Raw genomic sequence first — 24,946 nt, forward strand, 5'->3', positions numbered from 1 at the left:
CGGCACACGCATCCCAAAAATGGGAAGTCTTTTCTTGACTGGGACAGTGCTAAACTTCCTCATGTTCACCCGACATCCATCAAACCGTACAAGCTTAAGAGTCAGAACATGTGGTTGCAGACAGATACTAGTTTCAGGAAACAGAGAATTTGATAAGGAAACCACCCACAGGATTTGTCTGGACATGAACCTGTCTCTAAGCTTATATCCATCCCTGGAATAAATAGTCTTTTAGATTCGAAGTTTCCAGTTTGTAGGAATGAATATTTAATATAATCACATCTCACTCATTGTTTGCTATATTATGATCGACTAGTTTCCCAAAAGATGGTGGCCTTTCTGACCTCTCCATGGTTTTCAATTCTCCTCTCCTCCATCAACCATGAGCAGCCTTTGTATAGTTCCACTTCTACCTACCTGAATGCAGCTAGTGCATCTCTAGAAATGATTTATCTTCCCATTCCTCATCATCCCCAAAGACCTATCCTCTTACACATCCTCTTCCTTGGTCACATGATGCTCCTCAGCAACATTGCTTGCCGGCAGCTTTTTTAAATTCATTTTTATGGGATGTGGGCATCGCTGGTTAGGCCAGCATTTATTGGCCATCCCTATTTGCCCTTCAGAAGGTGGAGGTGAGTTACCTTATGAACCGTTGCAGTCCTTGAGGTGTAGGTACACATGCTGTGCTGTTAGGGAGGGAGTTCCAGCATGTTGCCCCAGCAACAGTGATATATTTCCAAGTAAGGGTGGTGATTGACTTGGAGGGGAACCTCCAGGTGGCGAGGTTCCCAGGTATCTGCTGCTCTTGTCCTTCTAGATAGTAGTAGTCATAGGTTTGGAAGGTGCTGTCTAAGGAACCTTGGTGAATTACTATAGTGCATCTTGTAGATGGTACACACAGCTGACACTGTTCGTCGGAGGAGGAGGGTTTGGATGTTTGTGGAATAGGGAGTATTAAAACGGTCTGCTTTATCCTAGATGGTGTTGAGGTTCTTGAGTGTTGTTGGAGCTGGACGCATCTAGGCAAGTGGACAGTATTCACTCTATCCAGATGATCTTGAGTTCTACCTCACCATGCTCAAAACGCTCTCTTGGGTGAGGGATTGGCTAGTGGGCAGCAAGGCTTGACAGTTGATGTCATGGCTAATGTTTCCTGTCTGGAGGCCCCAGACTGTTGTGGAGAACCATTATAATGATGCTCACACAGCAACCAGGAGTGTCATCGAGTACGGTGCAGTTCCGATGCCTAGACCGCTCTGGTGGGGCTCTCTAATATAGCTCCCAGATGGTTGTGAGCATCGTGGCAGCATGCTGCATGCTCCATAACATTCAGCATCAAAGGGGCGACATGCTGAAAGAAGACGAAGAACGGCAGGTCTCAGCTGACGAGGAGCATGTCCAGAAAGACCGGTTGTGGAGCCTGAGCTGGCTTGCCAGGCCGCCCAACATGTAATCCAGGCCGCCACCACATACGGGACAAACTCAAAACCTCCTGATTTACCAACTAGAAGGCAAGGCCCATGACAGCTCCGCCACTCTGTCCTACCTTTTCGACCGATCCCTCCAACCTCAACACGCCCCCACCCAGAATTCACCTCTCACTGAGCTTCTCATCTTTTCTCTCTCCGTTAGTCCTTCACCCCACCTTCACCCTAGCCTTTCACTCCTTCCCACTAAAACAACTTCCCCTCCAAACTCCTAGGGTGATATCAGCATCACCATAGGGTGTTGGCGTTGTGTTGGCAGTGTCGGCAGCGGCACGGATTCTGATGGTGACTTGCTGTGAGATGAGCTCTGGTGTTCCTCATTATCTGACAAAGTCGGACTCCTGTCTCTAAGATCGCAGTCTACTGTTCCCCCCCCCCCCCCCCCCACCCCCCATGGTGATCCCAGCAAGTACACTGGCGATTCCTTCTCATGTTGGGGGTGGGGTGGTTGGTGGATCTAGATAGGCCTAGAATCACCATGGTTCCGATGCCTGGCCAACTTTCAGGTGGCGACGTGTCAGCCTGCCCAGCAGATGCGGAAGTATCAGGTGGGGCGGAATTCGGAAAGGCTGAGGTGTTCCAACATCTCCTCTGCAGGAGGTGCCGGCATGGGCCCCATCACTTCTTCCTTCCTCGGGGTGCTCGCTAACCCCCAGATGATGGTGGGGAGACCAGGGTGATCTCCAGAGGCCACCTGGCGTTGCCAGGCCTGGAGGCCAGCGCTCATCTTCACCATGGTCTCAATGTCCTCAGCCAAGGTATGCTGAGACTGAGCAATGCTTCTCAGCGGGTGAGTCATGTCTTTCACTGTCTCGGTCATGCCCCTCAGTGTCTTGGCCATGTCCCTCTGTGTCCAGTCATGGTCCTGCAGCACCCAGCCGGTGCTCCCTCAGACATGACCCTTTGTGACTGTGCCAAGCTCTGGAGTGCCGCAGCAATGCAACTGGACCATGCCCACCTGTGCCTAGGCTCTCCTGTCCTGCGCCTCAGCCATGGAGAGCACAGTGTGCCCCCAGACCTGGCCGTCCTGACACATGGCTCTGATGTCTTTCCCAGGCCTTCCGCCGTGGATGCCACCCATTCAATGTTGGCCTGGGTACCATGCATTTTTGGCACAATCTGTAGCTGAAGCCAGTTGGACTCCTCCAGCTATACCTGCAGAGACCGGAAAGTCGCTGATACCCCCTCCTATAGATTCTAGCTATGTGTCTGCATCTGCACCAGTGATGGGATCACACTTTTCAGAAGCGCGACACCTGCCTGGATGACAGCTTTTCCTTAGGTGGGGGCAGACCTCCGAACGTCCACACCCTCGGGAGTCCCTTTCTCCACTTGATGTGCTGCAGCATTGTGTGGTGTTCACCAGAGGGTGACCCAGGAGACTGAGGTGACAGTCTCTGTGATGGTAGATAGTGCAGGTGGCAGCAGTGGCAGCAGTGTCAAATCGTAAGTGTCTTCCTTGCAGTGGTGCTGTTCTGAGGAAGTGGATGGAGGCAGCATCCTAGGACAGCCCTGCGTTGACTGATGATGAGCCTGCAAGCAAAAGATGTGGGGTGAGACCTTGGGAAGGACTGGTCTGGGGAGAGGAGTGACTCACATGCATCTGCATTGCATTGGGCTCTCACTCGTTTGCCGCCTACCGAGCTCCATCGCAGCTACTGTCCTCTCCTCAGCCCCCCAGGGGTGTTGCAGGGTGGTCTCCGCAGAGGAGTCCGGACCTGAATGCGATTCCCCATCCCATCTTGGGGACACAGAAAGGGGTTCGTGAGATGCTGGATGGCGAGTTCTATGGGGGGTCTGTAGCTGGTGGCATGCGTGTGCAAAGCTTCTGTCCAAAAAGGGCAATACATGTGTTGGGGTTTGGTGGAGAGTGGGTTGTAAGAGAGATACGAGCAGGTGGGGTGTTTTGGCCTCTCTGGGATTGGGGGGGCTGATGTGAGGAGTGAGGAATGGGAGTGATGCCAGTGGCACAGAGGTAGTGACTCACCCAAGCTTTCCTAATGAGGTCATTCATTTTCTTTCGGCATTGCGTGCCAGTGTTCCTGGTGATGCTGTCAGCACTGACAGCCTTTGCCACCTCCTCCCAGGCACTGTTGAGTAGGGCGGGCCTGAGTCTCTGCCCCACACTCCTCAATGGCATCCAGCATTCAGTAAATCTCAGACTCCTCGAATCGGGGGGGGGGGGGGGGGCAGGTTTCTGTGCAACCATCTTCTTGGCTGGAATGACCGTCTATGGTGAGTGGAGCGCTGATAAGAAGCTCCAGCTTGTCAGGCACTTTAACACGAATCCTGGCCCCAGCGAATCAGACGCCAACAGGTCCAGGAATCACTTGCGTTTCACGTAGGCAGGGTGCTGGCACATTTGCATCACCAAATTTTTACTGCACGGCACTCCTAGTGGAAGCATGAATTTCACATGATTCACTTCCAGTGGGAGAATATAGAGCTAGATCCTCCGTTCCTGCGTCTAAGTGCTGACGCCAATGGAGGATCCGTGGCAGAAACGTCGGTACCACATCCACACCGATTCCGCTGCCGGTGAGGGGCTATCACCGGTGGCGCGTGAAACACCCGTACAACATGCAGGAGAATCGCTGGGTCCATGCTGGACATGAGCAAGGCTGACAACCTGCAGCCGTACGTACGCCTACACCCCCAACATACGCACCGATCACGCCGTAAAAGATGGCGTTGGTTGTGCTGGACCGCATGCCGGGCCACCCCAACCCCACAGCTCACTTCCTGGCCACCACCCCCCCACTACCCCAGCCCTGGCACAAGTCCAAGGGCAACTGCTCGGCTCTCGGCGGAGTATGTAGGTGCTGGACACTGCCCGCACGCCCCCTCTATCTGTCCGCAGGCCCATGACCGCTGAGACCACATGTGGCCTGCACCATCGGAGGCGGAGCATTGCGGAGGGGCCCATTAATGATATTCAAATGACTGCGCGCATCTCGATGATGCCGATTTGGAGGGGGTGGAGCATCATAACCCGGTGTCAAACCGGTGTCTTCCATGATTTTGGCACCGGGAGCCATTCTCTGCCCGATCGCTGTTCCCGAGTTTTAGAGTCGGGTAACGGAGAATCCCGCCCATAGTCTCCCCCACGGAGATTCAAGCTCCACATGTTACTTACCATTGCTGGCAATTTTTGAAATACATCGATGGCAAGCCTTTTCCACACCAGCAGACATTTTTCTCCCCTTTCTCTGGTCTAGGGTATCTCTGAAACAAAACAATATAAAGAATTGTTGTTCGCCTCATAGGGATTTTAAATCTTGCAGTTAGCAAATTTAAATTAAAACCACAGCTGAAGAATTTTAAATAAATGGTCGCACCCCTGCATCTGGATCAGTATGTGTTGGGTGTAAGGTTTTTGCACTATCATAGAATTTACAGTGCAGAAGGAGGCCATTCGGCCCATCAGGTCTGCACCGGCTCTAGGAAAGAGCGCCCTATCCAAGGTCAACACCTCCACCCTATCCCCATAACCCAGTAACCCCACCCAACACTAACGGCAATTTTGGACACTAAGGGAAATTTATCATGGCCAATCCACATAACCTGCACATCTTTGTACTGTGGGAGGAAACCGGAGCACCCGGAGGAAACTCACACACACACGGGGAGGATGTGCAGACTCCACACAGACAGTGACCCAAGCCGGAATCGAACCTGGGACCCTGGAGCTGTGAAGCGATTGTGCTATCCACAATGCTACCACGCTGCCCATTCTACTATTCTACCATTCTTACTCCAGAATTTATGGCCGGAATTCTCTGGCCTTTCATTGGTGGTGGGATTCTCTTCCCGCCCCATGTCAACGGGATTTTCCATTCAATCCACTCCATGCCACCGGGAAACCTGTTGGCCGGGGTACCCTGCCTGCAGAAAAAGGGAATCCCAATGGCAGGAAAATTCCGACCTCCATCATTAGTTTATGCTGAGCTGGATAAATAACAAAATAACAATTTTTTAAAAAGAGATATGAGTTGCTTAAATGAATACTCACACTCTGGATAAAGTGAACCCAATTATGTTATCCCTCCCTGCAACATGAAAAACTTTTAAAGCAAGTGTTTGCAGCATCACACTCCAACAACAGAAGAGGAGAATCTGGTCTAGAATTTCTCCAAAAACTCCAGAAAAACTAGTGAATCATAGAATTTACAGTGCAGAAGGAGGCCATTCGGCCCATCAGGTCTGCATCGGCCCTTGGAAAGAGCACCCCACTTAAGCCCACAAATCCACCCTGTCCCCATCCCCGTAACGCGTGCAGGATTCAATGGGGCCAAGGTGGTGCTGTATCAATGGTGATCAGGCTTGGGGTGCTCTCCCCAGCATAACTATGGGTGACTTACGAGGGTCAGGAATACTACTTTGAAAAACTAGTGAATCGTAGAATCATAGAATTTACAGTGCAGGAGGCCATTCGGCCCATCAAGTCTGCATCGGCCCTTGGAAAGAGCACCCCACTTAAGACAACAAATCCACCCTGTCCCCATCCCTGAAACCCCACCTCACCTTTTCGGATACTAAGGGCAATTTAGCATGGCCAATCGGAGGAAACCGAAGCACCCGGAGGAAACCCACGCAGGCAAGGGGAGAAACTGCAAACTCCACACAGACAGTGACCCAAGTCGGGAATCGAACCTCGGGCCCTGGAGCAACTGTGCTAACCGCTGAGCTACCGTGCTGCCCATGGATAATAGTCCATGTAGATCACAGTTTCTGGAAATATATATTCCAAGCAGTTAAAGAATCAAAACTAAGGCTTAATGCTTCCTTTTCAACGATTGGCTACGACTTTCGTTGGCGGCCATGGTGTGAGTGGTCGCACACAGGGTAACTCCTGCTTGAAGGCACAGAAAAGAGCTCTTTTTTACCCGAAAATGGGAAAAACTTCAACGGAAAAGTGTAGCTGAAGGTCGGAGAAGTGTCCCCACCCCCGTGTCTGGCATGTCAGCTGATTACCAGAACCTGGCAGAAGAAGGTGAAAGACCTGGCCAAGGAGTTGGAAGAGACCTGTGACACAGCAGCTATTGGAAAGATGGCGGAGGGGGGAAGGGACAGTGCAAGCTCGAAGGCCCCAGATGGAGCAGGCTTTCATCAGGGAGGAGTTCTGTCAACAAAGGAAAAAGAGATGCAGGAGGACAGATCGAAGGCCATCGAAAGGGCTGTGGCACCCCTGAAGGGCTCGATAGGAAGGGTTGAAAAGTATTTGGAAGTATAGGGGTTACAGGTCCAAGAGATAGAAAGGGTGATGTCGTACCACAGCGATTGAGTGGTGGCATTGGAGGCAGGGATGGGGCTCTTAGGAGACCTTTGCAAGACGCTGAGAGCAAAGGAGGAAGAGCAAAAAAATAGGATGAGAAGGCAGACCTGTGCATCGTCGGTCTGCTGGAAGGAGTGGAAGGCACGAGTGCCATGATGTATGTCTCGAGGATGGTGGCGAGTTGGTGGCGTAGGGGGTGCTGCACAAGGCCCCAGAGGTGAATAGAACACACAGTCTCTGAGGCAGAAGCCAAGAGCTGGGGAGCCGCCAAGGGCGGTGGTCGTATGACTCCACAAGTTTGTGGAAAAAGAGAAAACCCTGCATTGGACCAGTGAGAAGCAGAACTGCAAAAGCGAGGGGAACAATGTCCGAATATATCAGGACATTGGAGCTGAACTGGCAAAACGCGTGCAAGATTCAATGGGGCCAAGGTGGTGCTGTATCGACGGCAGATCAGGCTTGGGGTGCTCTCCCCAGCAGAACTATGGGTGACTTACGAGGGCCAGGAATACTACTTTGAAACCCTAGAAGCGGCCAATGACTTTATTATGGGCTATTTTTGTTGACAAGGATTAAGTTTTCTAGAGAAATAACTGACTGGGCACTCTATGTTAGTATCATCATCTGGTAACAACATGGCTCTGGTATCCACATCACTGACATCAACTGCTACCTTGAATAATTTGTTGAAATCTGGAGCAGTTAACACAGGCTTATTTATAAAGTCAGTCTTGAATCTGTTGAGGGTAGTCTGACAAGGGGCTGGTTTAGCTCACAAGGCTAAATCGCTGGCTTTTAAAGCAGACCAAGCAGGCCAGCAGCACGGTTCGATTCCCGTACCAGCCTCCCCGGACAGACGCCGGAATGTGGCGACTAGGGGCTTTTCACAGTAACTTCATTGAAGTCTACTCGTGACAATAAGCGATTTTCATTTCATTTTTCACAAGACAATGTCCAGCCATACTTAACTTTGTTCACAGAGCAGCTGCTGTGCTGAAATTCTGAATAAACTTCCTGTAAAATACACATATTGAGGAACTGCAACAATCCACGTTTGGTTTTAGGGTCAAGAAAGTCCATAACCCCTTGAAATTTAGCTTCTCTAGGCAACATTCGACTTTGCCCCACAGGCTGTCCTAAATAAGTGACCCTGGCCTTGGCAAATTCACTTTCACGAAATTTATATTTTTAATATGCAATTCTGGTCGCCACATTATAGGAAGGAGTGATTGTACTGGAGCAGGATGTTGCCTGGGATGGAACATTTATGTTACGAAGAGAGGTTGGATAGGCTTGGGTTGTTTTCGTTGGAGCAGAGATGACTGAGGGGTGACCTGATCGAGGTGTACAAGATTTTGAGGGACATGGACCGGGTGAATAGGGAGCAGCTGTTCCCTTTAGTTGAAGAGTTAGTCACAAGGGGACACAAGTTCCAGGTGAGGGGCAGGAGGTTTGGGGTGGGGGGGAATGTGAGGTAGGAACATTTTTACCCAGAGGGTGGTGACGGTCTGAAGTGCACTGCGTGGGATGGTGTAGAGGTGGGTTGCCTCACATACTTTAAGAAGTACCTGAATGAGAACTTGGCACATCGCACCATTCAAGACTATGGGCCAAGTTCTGGCAAGTGGGATTAGATATTTAGGTCAGGTGTTTTTCATTTGTTGGTGCAGACTCGACAGGCTGAAGGGCCTCTTCTGCACTGTGTATTTCTCTGATTCTGATTCTATCACTAAGTCAGTTTTTTGTGGGGTTGGAAATGGGTGCGGAGGCAGATGTTGTAGCCTTCGCCTCATTGATCGCCCGAAGGCGCATCCTGTTGAGATGGAGATCAACCTCCCTGCCCTGTGCCCTGGCGTGGCGAGGGGACCTGTTGGAATTCTTAACTCATGAGAAGGTTAAGTTTGAACTGAGAGGAAGGATGGTGGGGTTCCACAATTCATGGCTGTTATTCATTATGCACTTTCAAGAATTGGATTACATCAAACATTAGGGGTGGGGGATTGGGAGAGTTGATGGGGGTTGGGGGAACGAACTGAATGTGTTAATGGTGACAATGGGTGTTTCCCAAAGCCTTCTTGTTTTTTGCTTATGTTAACATGTGGGCTGTTGTTTGGGGGGTTTGATGGGAAGATGGGATTGTTGTTATTGATAAGGGGATTGACAATGTATTTGTTACTGTTCATTGTTTGTTGGTGGGTGTAAATTTGGAAAAAAATGTGAAAAAGGAGAATAAAAATATATTTTTTAATAAGTCAGTTTTTTCTAATTTGTGAAATATTTCCCCAGAGTTTTCCACATGGTCTGCCTAAGAATCGCTGCAGACTAATGGTTCCCAAACTGGGATTCGCAAAATGTTTCAGGAGGTTCAAGGGAAAAATCCTGTAATGACGGGCGCAGAAGTGTTTGCCCACCAGAATTAATCTCAACTATAGGTTTGAGTAGTAGCTTGTCACTCAGTATGGTCAATGTCCAAAGCAGCTAATCAGGAATGTAAAGCATCCAGATTGACAGGCTGCTTAGCTAGTGATTGCTGTTATCCTGAATAACGCCTCATCTCGCACCTCGTGACAGGAGCTGGAGCTGGAGAGTCGTCGGTGGTGTGCTGTCTCTTCTGCTTTGGAGTTTGTGCCTGTGGAAGTAGAGCTCACAGGTTAGTACCTGCATTTTAATTTTACTGTTTTCTGTGTTCCCCATCGCTTTCCAACCACTTGTCTAAAATCCTGAAGGTTAGGTGAGAAGAATGGACTGCCTTTGATCAGGGCTCATGGTGGGGGTGCAGATGGCGGCAAACACCAGGACCCAGGTGCCATAATAGCCACTCATATATATAATGAGATGCAGACAGGCAGTGACTGACACACAGGATGATCAATGAACACACAACACAGAACAGCCAATCACCAGACAGGACACCACCACTATAAAGCCCACAGGGCATTAAGACTCTCCCTCTCTCAGGACCCAGCTACTGAGACAGTCAGAGTGCACATGTTAGTGAGCACTATTACCATGCGGTAGCTAGTAAGTCTGGTCAAGCCAGTAAGAGGTCATCAGTTGGATTAGTAGAGTGTCAACCCACAGCTGAACATGTACAGCAGTCCACAAGTTAAATAAAACAGTGTTGGATCATATCCTGTGTCAGACGTTTGTTTCTAGCTTCCCTGCATCCAGTTGCAGTCAACGTCGAACCAACCTGCCTAACACATCACCAGGTGCTGGGGTTTGGGCTCAGTGTTGTGTTACGTGAGGGAGATATTAGGAAATTGGATTCAGAACTGAGACCCCAGTGCAGCAGGCAGTTTAGGAGTTAAACAGACTGAGGAAAAAAGGCTGCTAGAACAGAATCAGAGGGATACGCCCAAACCTGGCCGAGTTACATTGTCCCGGTCAGACTTAAACTCGTTAGTGGAAACATACAGGGTGACCCATATTCATTGTTCTTCGGGACACTCCTGTCTGATCAGCTATTAGCCCATTACAGAGTTTGGTGGCCTCTTTGTCCATTAATGGGAGGTTGGTTGCATATCAATAGCATGGCTGTGTTCTATTGTATAGACAGGAGTGGGCAATCAAACAGCCACCAGAACTCTGATGGGTTCAAACCCCATCAGAGGACCTTTATTTGAGGGGCTAGACGGAGCTTAGAGAATGCTGTTCTGAACAGTTACAGAAGAGAAGGCTTTAGAAATTGACCGAGTAGGTCATGAAAGTTGCCACCAAGGCAGGCTTTGGAAAAGGGTTCAGAACGTATGTCGCTAACAGAAGAGAAATTGTTTTGTAAATGCAAGTATTGTCTTTGCCTGTTTGTGTAAGTGGAATTAGAGCTGCATGTTCTCTAAAGTGCTGTTTAATGGGAACTATTGTGTTCAGGTTAAGAAACTACATGTGATCTGCTATTGTTAGAGTTGAAGTTAAAAGTTTAAATATTGCTTTCTTTTCTTTTGTTTTAATAAAGTTTGTTTATAAAATAACCAAGACCGATTTCGTATATTATCACTCCTGGAACAAATTGATCTTTCCGCAATGTTTTAAAACTTTACAATGTTGCAATTCTGGTTTAGTCTCTTATCTATTGTTCAGAGCTGACCAGGTGTCTAGAACAGTTGTAATGGCAGCCAGACTGAGAAACCAGACCAGAAAGACTTTAAAAAAAAAATCAGAACCATCAGCTTGATCATTCCGATTTTTAAAAACATTGTTTTTTTCAGCTTACTTGAGCTGCTGCTTGTGACCTGCAAGCAGCTTTGTGGTTCTGATTTTGAAAAGCCCGCCAAAAAAGCCACAAAGTGCCCAAAAGTCAGAGGGGACAACTGAGAGCGTCCTTGATTAAGGATCTGTTCTAAATGGGGGATGGCGAGGGAGATGGAGTGAGGGGTGGAGGTGTGTGGATTGAGGCGAGGGGTTGGGGTGTGTGGCTGTTATGGTGGTGGAGGTGTGTGCGGAGGTGGAGGAGTGGAAGTTGGAGGGGGGTCACTTTTAAGGTTTATATCCACAAAATTAAATACTGTACAGATACTGCAACGTGCAGGGCATTTTAATGAGGGCTGAGGTAGTCATCAAAACCAATGTTATCAACTGCACAGTATTATAAATAACTAATGGGATATTTTCCACTCAAATTAATAATATTTCATGATGTTGTTGAAGTAAAATTTGTATTCTCTGGTTTGTTTAATAGTTGTGGTGGGATCATCTAGAGGGTTTACACAAATTAACACTGCCTTATATCATTGCTGCTGTTAATATTAAGGACCCATGCTGCATATATATTTGGATGACATTTGTAATTAGATGCCAACAGTGGGAGTTATTGGGCACGATTCTCCGCAAATGCGGAGAGTCGTGAAGGCTGCCATGAAAACGGCCGTGTTTCACGGCAGCCTCCGCGCCCCCGCCCGGGACCCGATTCAGCTCCCCGGTCGGGGCTAGCATCGCGGCCCCGTGAACTACGGCATCAAGGGCTTAACGAATTTCGCTAAGCACGCGCGCCAAAGTTAGCGACGGCTGACGCATATGATGACGTCAGCCGCGCATGCGCGGATTGGACGACTCCAACCCGCGCATGCGCGGATGACGTCATCCGCGCATATGCGTCAGACCCGCGCATGCGCGGTCCGTAATTCATTGAGTAGACTGGGACTGTACTCGTTGGAATTTAGAAGGATGAGGGGGGATCTTATAGAAACATTTAAAATTATGAAGGGAATAGATAGGATAGATGCGGGCAGGTTGTTTCCACTGGCGGGTGACAGCAGAACTAGGGGACATAGCCTCAAAATAAGGGGAAGTAGATTTAGGACTGAGTTTAGGAGGAACTTCTTCACCCAAAGGGTTGTGAATCTATGGAATTCCTTGCCCAGTGAAGCAGTTGAGGCTCCTTCATTACATGTTTTTAAGGTAAAGATAGATAGTTTTTTGAAGAATAAAGGGATTAAGGGTTATGGTGTTCGGGCCGGAAAGTGGAGCTGAGTCCACAAAAGATCAGCCATGATCTAATTGAATGGCGGAGCAGGCTCGAGGGGCCAGATGGCCTACTCCTGCTCCTAGTTCTTATGTTCTTATGTTCTTATGTTCTTATGTAATGCCCCTCAGCCGCCCCGCGGACTGATCCAGCGGGGCGGCGGAGTAACAAAGAGTGCGCGGGGTAAGTACCCGCTGCCCGCAATCGGTGGGCACCGATCGCGGGCCCATGCCACCCTTGGCACGGCCGTGGTGCGGCCATGCCAATCGGTGGCATGGTTGTGCAGAACGGCACTTTGCGGCCGTTTTCACGAACTGGTATAGCAGGTGTATTCAAATTCGTAAAAACGGCCGTAAAGGCCTTGGAAATCGGCCCATCGGCCAGGGGAGAATCGCTGCTTGCCGTAAAAAAACGGCGAGCAGCGATTCGTGTCGGGGGGCGGGCGTGGGGGGAGGGGGGGGGGAATAGCGGGAGGGCGTCGGACCAGCGTCGCCGTAAAAATTTGCGCCGCCCGCTATTCTCGGCCCCGTCGTGAGTGCGGAGAATCGCGCCCATTGTTTTGCTAGAAACTTTCCATCATTGTTTGGTGAATTGATAAGTGAAGGGTTAAAGGGGTGACAGGAGCAGGGAGGGAGGATGTGTATAATAAAGTGTCACAGATACGAAGGGGGGGGTTAATTTAAACAGCACTAACTTCTCCTCTCCCCATCCATAAGCAGAAACGTAATTACTGATTTGTTTCATTTTTGTTTAAAAAAAAATGTATTCCTTTATCAGCGTTACAAAGCCAGAGCTCAAGAGTGTGGACAGGGGCAAACCCCTAATCCAGCTCCTTGCCTGCTCAAAAAACCAATTCAAATTGAATCCAATTTATGATCCCCACAAGGGAGACATACCAGATCCAGGCACTACACCTGACCTCACGCTCATCTTAGTCAATAAGCCGAGAAGCGATGATTTGTTTCATTTTCATGAAAGAGCTTCACGGGGTGTTAAAGACTGGGAACCACTACTGTAGACCAATAAATTGTCAATATAGACAACATAATTCAACAGTCCTAACTAACTAATTAACTTGATTTGTTCATCTTTGAATGTAGCCCAATCCATCATGCAAACCAGCCTCCCATCTGGTGACTCTATCTGTAATTTCCGCTGCCTCGGAAAGGCAGCCGCATAATTAAGGACCCCACACACCCCAGGTATACTCTCTTCCACCTTCTTCCATCAGGAAAAAGATACCAAAGTTTGAGGTCACGTACCAACCGACTCAAGAACAGCTTCTTCCCTGCTGCCATCAGACTTTTGAATGGACCTACCTCATATTAAGTTGATCTTTTCTCTACATCTTGCTATAACTGTAACATTATATTCAGCAGTCTCTCCTTCCTTCCCTATGTACGGTATGCATTGTTTGTACAGCATGCAAGAAACAATACTTTGTATACTAATACATGTGACAATAATAATTCCAATTAAATCAAAATAATTTGTATCAATCTAGGTCAGGGCATGAAATTTAATTGTTACTGGCTTTGTGACTGGAATTAAGTGGCCAGGCACCAAGCCCGATCTAAACAAAATTGTTTCATTTTAGTTATAGCAGTTTTGGATCTCAAGCAAGTATTTAGCTGCATAAGCCAGGCTAAATGATTAAGTCTAACACTCCCTTACAGTCTCCCAGATAGAGTGCCCCATCCTATTTCTCATCTTCTTGCTGGCCTTATCAACATCATCCGATTTCATGGGGCGGGATTCTCCAGTCACCGACCCCCCAAACCCGCGTTCGGCGATCAGCCAGAGAATCCCCATTTGCGCCAAAATCAGGGCTGCCGCCTCTTTTGCAATGCTCCGCACCTTCATAAACGGCGTGCTTGGGGAGTATGGAGCATGCCATACAGACAGCCTCAGACCCGGCAATTATTCTCTGGCCGCATCCGCAGGTAAAGCTGGGGACTTTACGCTGCGCGGCAGCTAGCCCCCCCCCACCCCCCCCCCCCCCCACTGGACGGAGGATCGGTCCAGCTATTCCGCCGTTTTTTTTCTGTCGTAAAACGCCACTGATCCCACACCGGCGGCAGCACTTAGTCTGCGAATCGGGGAATCCAGCCCATGATGTGAACATCCACATGTATTATAGTTAACATTGACATCACCTCCTTTGTGCTGCCATTTTGTTTGTTCACATTAGCCCTCAATGAGCCACAATTCCGTCCAATTAAATATTGCAAAAACGGAAGCCAATTGTCAACAAACTCCATCTCGATGCCAATAGTTACATCTCTCTGCCAGCCCCTGTCTAAGACTAAACCAGCGATTTGCAAACTCAGCATGCTATTTGATTTTGTTTGGAGCATTCGCCCCTTTTCCTCGTCAGGAGCACTTACTTGTACCCGGCAATATTTTCCCCACCCAAACCTTTCTGCTGTTGAAACCCTCATGCATGACTCAGTCATCTCCAGACTCAACCAGCTCAATGCTCTCCCGACGAGCTTCCATCTTCCACGCTCCATAAACTGCAATTCATCCAAAATTCTACTGCCTGCATCCTAACTTGCACCAAAGCCATCACTGCCGTGCTTTCTGAACTTTATAGCATCCCAGTTCATAAACACCTCAGATATATTTTTAACTCCCACACCCCACCTCACCATTGCGTTCAAACCCTTTGCCTCTGTTATCTTCTCCAGTCCTCCACAACCCTTCCAGAACTCTGCCTCTCAAACATCTGCCAGGCTCTCGCATCTTCCCTCCACCATTAACATCTTTAGCTTCAGTCATCTAAGCCCTAAGCTCTACAATTCTCTCCTTAAGTCCCTCTACCTCCATATCTCTGTGCTTCCTTGCTTTATTTATTTATTTGATTTATTACATAGAACATAGAACATTACAGCGCAGTACAGGCCTTTCGGCCCTCGATGTTGCGCCGACCTGTGAAACCACTCTAAATCCCATCTACACTATTCCCTTATCGTCCATATGCCTATCCAATGACCATTTGAATGCCCTTAGTGTTGGCGAGTCCACTACTGTTGCAGGCAGGGCATTCCACGCCCTTACTACTTTCTGAATAAAGAACCTACCCCTGTCATCTGTCCTATGTCTATCTCCCCTCAATTTATAGCTATGTCCCCTCGTGCCAGACATCACCATCCGAGGAAAAAAGCTCTCACTGTCCACCCTATCTAATCCTCTGATCATCTTGTATGCCTCAATTAAGTCACATCTTAACTTCTTCTCTCTAACAAAAACAGCCTCAAGTCCCTCAGCCTTCCCTCATAAGATCTTCCCTCCATACCGGGCAACATTCTGGTAAATCTCCTCTGTACCCTTTCCAATGCTTCCACATCTTCCTATAATGCAGTGACCAGAACTGCACGCAATACTCCAAATGCAGCTGCACCAGAGTTTTGTACAGCTGCAACATGACCTCATGGCTCCGAAACTCAATCCCTCTACCAATAAAAGCTAACACACCGTACGCCTTCTTAACAACCGTCTCAACCTGGGTGGCAACTTTCAGGGATCTATGTGCATGGACACCGAGATCTCTCTGCTCATCCACACTACCAAGAATCTTACCATTAGCCCAGTACTCTATCTTCCTGTTATTCCTTCCAAAATGAATCACCTCACACTTTTCTGCATTAAACTCCATTTGCCACCTCTCATCCCAGCACTGCAGCTTATCTATGTCCCTCTGTAACTTGTAACATCCTTCCGCACTGTCCACAACTCCACCGACTTTAGTGTCATCTGCAAATTTACTCACCCATGCTTCTACGCCCTCCTCCAGGTCATTTATAAAAATGACAAACAGCAGTGGCCCCAAAACAGATCCTTGTGGTACACCACTAGTAACTCGACTCCAGTCTGAACATTTCCCATCAACCACCACCCTTTGTCTTCTTCCAGCTAGCCAATTTCTGATCCAAACTGCTAAATCGCCCTGAATCCCATGCCTTGTCACACGTACCGAAGTACAGTGAAGTATTTTTTTGCACCAAGGGGATGCACACGGTACGTACATAGTAGACAAAAAGAATAATCAACAGAGTACATTGACAAATGGTATATTGACAAACAGTAATTGGCTGCAGTGTGGAACAAGAGGCCAAACAATCAGGAGCAAGAGCAGCATAGGGCGTCATGAATAGTGTTCTTGCAGGGAACAGATCAGTCCAAGGGAGAATCGTTGAGGAGTCTAGTAGCTGTGGGGAAGAAGCCGTTCCTATGTCTGGATGTGCAGGTCTTCAGACATCTGTATCTTCTGCCTGATGGATCGGTCTGGAAGAAGGAAAAGCCTGGATGGAAGGGGTCTCTGATAATGCTGTCAGCTTTCCTGAGGCAGCAGGAGGTGTAGACAGAATCAATGTGGGGGTGGCAACCTTATGTGATATGCTGGGCTGAGTTCATCACACTCTGCAGTTTCTTGCGATCTTGGACCGAGCAGTTGCCATACCAGGCTGTGATGCAGCCCGATAGGATGCTCTCTATGGCACATCTGTAGAAGTTTGTGAGAGTCGATGCAGACATGCCGAATTTCTTTTTCTTTTCATGTACTTAATGATCTGTTGACCTGCTCGCAGAAAAATACTTTTCACTGTACCTTGGTACATGTGACAATAAACAAAATCCAAATCCAAATCCCGGCAAATCGGCTGGCGAGCCTTCATTTATGGTATGAAGCCGGCAATGAGGCATGGTGAACCGGGTGGATCCCGGGAGCAGGGTCTCCTAGTTTTCACCGGCCACGCTGCGTGAGCTGCTTTTTGGGCACAGCGTGACCGATGGATCGCACCCTACGGCCGTGATCGTCCCAAAAGGGAAAGTCCCCGAGCAATCGCATTTAGCCACATGCTTCCCGGCACTCGCGGTGCCGAGAAACATATGGCTGTTCAATGCGACTCACTTTGAGTAAGGTGCCTAATCGGGGAGCACGCAGCCAAGGCCGCACTTAGCGCCATTTTTTACAATGTCCTTTGTTTGTTTGAATTAATATTACTACGATTGTAATTTTGCTACAAAGAACATGCAGACTTTGTACTAAATCAAAACCAATTTATTTACACTACGCTATAAATTGTGAATTCTTAAGTATGCCGAAAAAGCTAAGTATTAAATCAAATGACTACAATACACAGAACTACTAAAAAACACGACTGTCTCCAACCCTCTCTACTCACTCACTCCCAAGGTCACATGGACCAACGTGTGGTACTGAGATGTGGTCTTACGACATCTAGTGGCTGGATGCTGTAATTAGACAATATTCTTTTTTCAAAATAAATTTAGAGTAGACAATTATTTTTTTTCCAATTAAGGGGCAATTTAGCGTGATCAATCCACTTAACCTATACATCTTTGGGTTGTGGGGGTGAAACCCACGCAGACATGGGGAGAATGTTCAAACTCCACATGGACAGTGACCTAGGGCCGGGATTCGAACCCGGGTCCTCAACACCGCAGTCCCAGTGCTAACCACTGCGCCACATGCCATCCCGTTTACACACTATTCTACATTATTCATGCACACAAAGATGATATACCAGATATCATTACAGGGAGCTCCGTTCTTCGGATCTCCCTCTTGTAGTGAGTGATCAGGACCCGCCATCTCCGAGGCCTTGACAAAATACCCGACCTGCCCCCCCAGCCCGAATGCAACCCCCAACACCCATGCCAGGCAACCCTGGATCCTGGGGTGTAGATCATTAGTAGTGCTCACCAGATTGTGTCCCCGAAATCCGTCCACTAACATGCCCCACCGAGGTGTATCTATGCTAGTAGATGGTGGAAATGACAGCTGTGCCGCAACTATAATAGTTGCATCCTCGGAACTCTCCTCCAAGCTGTTCTCCTTGTGGTCAGGAGAGGGGCCGCCCGAGATGGGGCACCTTCAGCTGGAGAAACTGCGGGATAATGGACATCTGGTCAGTGGGAAGGATGGGCAGTCAGTACGGCAATAACAATTCACATTTGACAGGTCCCCCAGGTGGAGCCTGGTGGTTCCTCACCACTGCGGCGTCCACCAGCCTCCGCCAGGGTGACCGATCTGGCCTCGGCTACCCCAGTCACCTCCTCCAGGGCAGGCTCCTTGAAGGAGTGAGGATTCTTAAGTCTTGTACCCCACCCCTCCGACAGTCTGGGCCCTCGAGACACAGAGAGGGCCTCGTTAACCATTCAAAGTGGTGGGAAGGGGGGGGGGGAGGGGTTTGGAGGGAGAAGTGGGGGTTGCATGGGGAGTTTGTGGGTGGATGCTCCCTTGGGGATGGGGGGGGGGGGGGGGGGGGGGGGGGGGGGCGTTTGTGTCTACTCACTTGTGCTGCCCGGCATAGGTCGTTGGCGTTTGTTCGGTACTGGAGGTCAGTCCTCCTGGCCACAGGCCCCGAGCTCACAGCTGCTGCCACCTCGTCCAAGGCAGCACTGGGTACCCTGTGGTTCCCCTTTCAGGACCCTCGAGGGAACAGGAATAACTCCTGTCCTCCGCTGCGTCTAGGAGCCTCCCCAGTTCAGCGTATTCGAATCTTAGGGCTGTTATCATCGGAGCCATTGTTGCGAGCTGGCTGAGCAAGTGCAGCTCAATCTTGTTAGCGGGGGCTGGCGAGCGTGGTCCCGGCGGATCAGCTGGCAATGCTTAATTTTCGGTGAGAAGCTCGTGAGGCCTCGTTAAGTGGACCAATTATCGTTGAATAGCGTTGCTGACCTCGCTGGGCCGAACACCGGGAATATGTGACTCACTTTGAATAAGCGGCCTGCACAGGGAACGTACGGCTAATGCCGCACATAGCCCTATTTTTTAAAATGGGGAGCTCCGTTTGCTGGAACTGCCCATTGTAGTGAGAGATCGGGATGTCATTTATCTCCGAGGCCCCCCAAAAAATCCTGACCTCCCCCCGCCAGCCGAACGGAACATGGGAGGGTCCCCCAGCAACCTCCCCCCCACTCTCACACCCAACACCCTCACTGGGCAGCCCCAGACCAATAATGCAGGTGCAAATTAATGCCAGCCTTGAACCTTGGCAGTGCCTGGCAGCACCCACATGGCACTTCCAGGGAGGCAGATAGATACAGCCAGGGTGTCAGGCTGGTAGTGCCAGGGTACCTAGATGGCATCAGCAGTGCCAGGGCACCACCCTGCCCAAAGGTTATGCAGCTGCAAGCCCTCGATCCCCACGAGTGCTGTTCCGTCTGGTCCCCTTTTGTGGGGACCAATACCAAACTGCGTTTGCCTGACATCGCCCGAGGTGAAGGGATTGAATCCCAAAGCCTCAGGTACTTCAGGAATCTGTGCATTAGAGTACTGCCTAGCTCTAATATAAAAATTTGCTAAAAGGTGATCCCTCCCTTGTGGGCGGGATGCCCCTTGCAATGTCTCGCGAGACTGCATTGAGTCTCACGAGGCGTTGCGAGCCGGGTAGATCCCGGGAGCAGGGTCTCCCGGCTTTCACTGGCCACACTGCGCCGTGGGGAGCTGCTTTTCTGGCACAGTGTGACCGGAGGATCGCGCCCACAGTGTCAGTGAATAGCGGTGGGGACCTCACTGGTAGAGCCTGCGGGAAACTCTCTAAAAGTCCCGCCACAAATCAACTTATAAATGTTTCCGTTGAATCGCGACATGTAACTCATCTTCTGTTTTTTATTAATGCTGACTGATGTAGTATGTATCTCCAGCATTTCTGTTTTTATTTTAAATCTTCAAAGTGTTTTGGTTTCATCCCCAGAGGGTGTCTCAGGTGTTTCAATCTCCATTTCACCGAGAACAGTAAGAACAGAACTGATAGAGGAGTGGTCTTTTGCACTATGTTTTTGCTTGGTGTTGATATTTGCACATTACTGTACACTGTAACTGTTTACAATGCCAAAAATACCTCAATAAGATTGTTTATTAAAAAAAAGAACAGAACTGATGCCATCCGTGGGTCGGAAGACAACTTCCACAAAACATGGGAGCCATTCACCCGACTGTCACGAGACCTGTTTGTGGACAACACATCAATAAATAAGTAGCCAGAGATAAAATTGCCAGGACAAGCTAGAAGAGTGAAAAGTGAGGGAGGACCGGGGGGTGGGTGGGGGCGGCGGTGGGGAGAGAGAAAGTCAGGTCTGACAATCAAAATGGCGCCCGATCTGCGAGCATCCATTCATGCTGACGAGGTCAACGCACCAACAGGACATCTCTATACGTCTGGCCTCGGAGGGGAGAATCTCCAAAAACAAAACATAGTGGAGTGTTTCCTGGCACAGCAGCTGCTGAGAATCCCGCCAAACATGCCCGAAAGCGGACTTTGTTTTAAGTCCACTGAATCGCATCCATCCTTTGTAAGCTTTCATGCCCCAGTTCGTGGGATGAAGAAGATGTAGTTATTGGGAGTAGCCAGGTGCTGAAACAGTCAGACGTGGAGTTTTCAGTTTTAGTTTTTTTGGCTGGAAGGCTTGAGTGGAGAGGCAGTTTCTGAGGAATAGAGCCAGAGATGCTGCATTATTCTGGCAGCGTGTCAGATCTCTCTTCAAGCAGGCTCAAAAGATCTCTCGCCAATGTTTGGCAAGTAATCCTGTGTCTGCTACCTCCAGTTAAAAGTCAGTTTAGACCTGAGGCGGGTTTGTTTAATTGGAGATAAAAAGATAACAGCTGGGAGTTAAAGTGTTTAATTTTATTGTTAAGCATTGTTTAACCGATAATTGAAGCTATTTCTTGTATGATGTTAAAGTTAGTTTAATCCTGTGTTAATAATTAAGTTTGTTTTAATATACCATATTTGGGCGTGGAATCACTCCTGGAGTGAAGTAGCCTTTCCACACAGTCTAACAAATCAAATAAAACATTGGGGTTTCTGCCTGGTATCCTAGCAACTGTTGAGGTCTGGTCCGGGACCGTAATAAACTGCACTGAAATTCTATGGCATGTACCCATTCTCCAAAAAAACCTGAGCCATTTCTAGTATAAAAGTTAGAATCCCTACAGTGCAGAAGGAGGCCATTCGGCCCATCGAGTCTGCACCAACCCTCCGAAAGAGCACCTACCTAGGCCCAATCCCACCTAATCTGTGGACACTAAGGCCAAATTTAGCTAGGCCAATCTACCTACCTAGCACATCTTTGGACTGTGGGAGGAAACCGGAGTAAACCCATGCCGACGTGGGAAGAATGTGCAAACTCCACAGAGTCAGCTGTGGTCAGACTCAAACTCGGCACGTTGGTGCTGTGAGGCAGCAGTGCTAACCACCATGCCTCCCAGCAGGCTGTTGTATTCAGCTTCAATTTGATGTCCTCCATAAGGAAGAGCAAGAGTGCTAATTTTTTTTAAAGTACATTTTTCTCTTCATTTATGTTAACACACAATTGCCAGTACATTTTTATTCTGCACATTATTTTTTTTAGGTTGTTATAAAGGTACCCTGCTAAGTTACTGAAAATTGATTTTGCTGCACAGATTCCGTGTACCCACTGCTTCCTCTCCATGGAAATTCAACCATCCATCCTCATTTCAAAACAGTTATAATAGACAGGCTTCACATAACATTTTGTATCTCACATCTACATGGCGTGGTGCATTAGAGCTCACTACATTTTTAAAAATAAATTTAGAGTACCCAATTCATTTTTGCCAATTAAGGGGCAATTTAGCGTGGCCAATCCACCTACCCTGCACATCTTTTGGGCTGTGGGGGTGAAACCCACGCAAACACGGAGAGAATGTGCAAACTCCACACAAGACCTGGGATCGAACCTGGGACCTCGGCGCCGTGAGGCAGCAGCACTAACCACTGTGCCACCGTGCTGCCCTGGAGCTTACTACGTTGGTCATCAGGGAAATACATTAATCATTCTATTATTTAAAGTCTATATTCATTTGCTGGACAAATGGAATTGAAATGGCATAGAGTTTCCTGGAGAGCTTGCACTATTTAATTGACCCATCACCACTGTAGTGTCCATTTTACAGAGAAAAGGTGATGTAAGTGGATTGCGCAATTACTCCTTCCCCCTAATTTCCTGCGACTTTACTGTTAACTTCAGAGAAATGGTGGCACGTTCATCAGAAACCTGCTCCCGTTAAAATCACCAGCAATCACAATTTTTTCTAAATTGATGCTGCCTTTAACAGCACTGCCACATAAGTTTTTTCAGTAGCTTGAGGTATGAATTCATTGAAACATAGGGCACGATTCACCCACAAAATGACAAAGGGCTGGATTCTCCGCTGCGTGATTCTCGGCTCCGTGCCGTTCACTGACAGCAGGATTCCCTCTTCCCGCTGCTTGTCAATGGGATTTCCCATTGAAGACGCCCCCACGAGGCCGGGACACCCGCGGGCGTGGGTGCGCAGCTGACAGGAAAAGTGAATCGCAATGGCCGGAGATTCCAGCCAATGGGCGCAATACTCCGGAAAAATTTCCAAGTGTGGTAGTGAGCGGGAATTACCATGAGCATCCCGGCACTCAGCCCAATGACACCGACAACGCAATTCAACATTAGTTGGCTTCTCGTCGCAAATGAAGGCTCGCCAACTGATCTCGCTGGGACCACGCTCACCAGCCCCTCACGAACAAGGTCAAGCAGCACTTAAACAGCACTTGCTCAGCCAACCCAGCCAGCTTGCAACAGTGGTGCCCAGGAGACCAGCCCCATGATTCGGGAATACTGACGATATCCCCATATCTCTTGATGCCTTTAGGGTGTGACTTAAGCAGAAGAGAATCTATGGCTGACTTTGGCCACATTTAGTGGGGCGTTTCTTGGTAACTGCAGCACTGAGAAACATCCAGCTATTCAATGGCACTTTGCCGGAGATTCTCTCTGCCAAGGCCACACTTAGTCTTTTTCTGCTGACTCCCACACTGTGCCCCAACACCCTGATAGTTTTTTTAAACCTGGTTTTTAATTTTTCCAGTCCACTTTCATGTTGCTTGCAAGTTTACGGTCAGATCAGCCATGATCTTATTAAATCGAGGGGCTGAATGGCCTTCTCTTGCTCTGTTCATATATACTCCCATTCTCTCATTTCCCCCTCTCAACCAATCTCTTAGATCTCCTTTGCTGGATTCTAAACTATTCCCAATCCCCAGGTTTGCTACTTTTTCTAGCAACTCTATATGAATTTGGATCAATACGACCCTTAATTTCTTTTGCTGGTCATGGTTGGGTCACTTTTCTTGTGTTTTTGCACCAGAAAGGATTTATAGGATTATGTGAGATTTATAGCAGTTCAACATTTATTTTTCACCTAAAACTGCAGGAAATTGCTTCAGCCTGCCGGGAGAGTTACAGGATTTTCATTACCTGAATAAGTTGGTCCCTGCTATATTACTCTAATTTATGACATGTGGTTGCAACAACTGAAATGAAGGAAAAAGTTAGCCAAGATCATTCATTGAAAAACAACTTAGCTGATGGGTCCATTCCCATTTGCTCCCTTTCCACAGTTAATGGATGAAAGGCCATTCTGTTCTAGTTCTGACTCCAAACAATTTTTCAACGGCTTGGCACAAGCTAACTCGAAGTCAAAATCAAAATACTGCAGATACTAAAATCGGAAATAAAGACAGGAAATGCTGTAATAGAACATAGAAAAATACAGCACAGAACAGGCCCTTTGGCCCACGATGTTGTGCCGAACCTTTGTCCTAGATTAAGAACAAATTAATCTACACCCCATCATTCTACCGTAATCCATGTACCTATCCAATAGCCGCTTGAAGGTCCCTAATGTTTCCGACTCAACTACTTCCACAGGCAGTGCATTCCATGCCCCCACTACTCTCTGGGTAAAGAACCTACCTCTGACATCCCCTCTATGAAAGGACATCTGAAGCATTAACTCTGTGTCTCGTTCCACAGAATCTAACTCAAGTATAAGGCTCATCAGAAATTTTGAAAACTACATATTGAATAACCATGGGACAAGGATGAACTCCAGAGCCTATGTTTCTTAAAAAATAATTTATAGTATGTGTGCGTCGCTGGTTAGGCAAGCATTTATTACCCATCCCTAGTTGCACTTCAGAAGGTGGTGGTGAGTTGCCTTCTTGAACTGCTGCAGTCCTTGTGGTGTAGGTGACAGTGAAGGAGCGGCAATATATTTCCAAGTCAGGATGGTGAGTGACTTGGACGGGAACCTCCAGGTGTTGGGGTTCCCAGGTATCTGCTGCTCTTGTCCTTCTCGATGTTAGTGGTCTTGGGTTTGGAAGGTGCTGTCTAAGGAACCTTGGTGAGTTACTGCAGGGCATCTTATAGATGGTACACAGGGCTTCCACTGTTCATTGGTGGTGGAGGGTTTGAATGTTTGTGGAAGGAGGAGCAATCAAGCGGGCTGCTTTGTCCTGGATGGTGTTTAGCTTCTTGAGTGTTGCTGGAGCTGCACTCATCCAGGCAAGTGGAGAGTATTCCATTACACTCCTGACTTGTGCTTTGCAGATGTTGGACAGGCTTTGGGGGGGGGGGGGGGGGGGCGGGGTCAGGAAATGAGTTACTCGCCATAGGATTCCTAGCTTTTGACCTGCCCTGGTAGCCACAATATTAGTCTAGTTCAGTTTCTGATCAATGAAATGAAAATCGCTTATTGTCACGAGTAGGCTTCAATGAAGTTACTGTGAAAAGCCCCTGGTAACCCCCAAGATGTTGATTCTTGGGATTCAGTGATGGTAATACCATTGAATGTCAAGGGGCGGTGGTTAGATCCTCTTTTGTAGGAGATGGTCATTGCCTGGCACTTGTGTT

At 48.4% G+C, this 24,946-nt stretch overlaps 1 protein-coding gene across 2 annotated transcripts in view; it reads right to left on the reverse strand.

Moving 5' to 3' along the window:
• The window catches only part of LOC119977849 (transmembrane protein 272-like), a 40,303-nt gene that overhangs the window by 10,032 nt on the left and 5,325 nt on the right, over nucleotides 1-24,946 (reverse strand). Inside the window, exons 2-3 of one of the 2 annotated variants that reach the window (XM_038819096.1) lie at nucleotides 9,327-9,394; nucleotides 4,627-4,715 (exon numbers count right to left, since the gene is read on the reverse strand). In XM_038819096.1, the coding sequence (XP_038675024.1) occupies nucleotides 4,627-4,684 (58 nt within the window). In that variant the 5' untranslated portion in view covers nucleotides 4,685-4,715; nucleotides 9,327-9,394. The remainder of the gene's footprint in view (nucleotides 1-4,626; nucleotides 4,716-9,326; nucleotides 9,395-24,946) is intronic. The other variant, XM_038819097.1, reaches the window with a different exon arrangement.

Source organism: Scyliorhinus canicula, chromosome 14, assembly GCF_902713615.1.
Source record: "Scyliorhinus canicula chromosome 14, sScyCan1.1, whole genome shotgun sequence".
NCBI classification, from domain to species: Eukaryota; Metazoa; Chordata; class Chondrichthyes; order Carcharhiniformes; family Scyliorhinidae; genus Scyliorhinus; species Scyliorhinus canicula.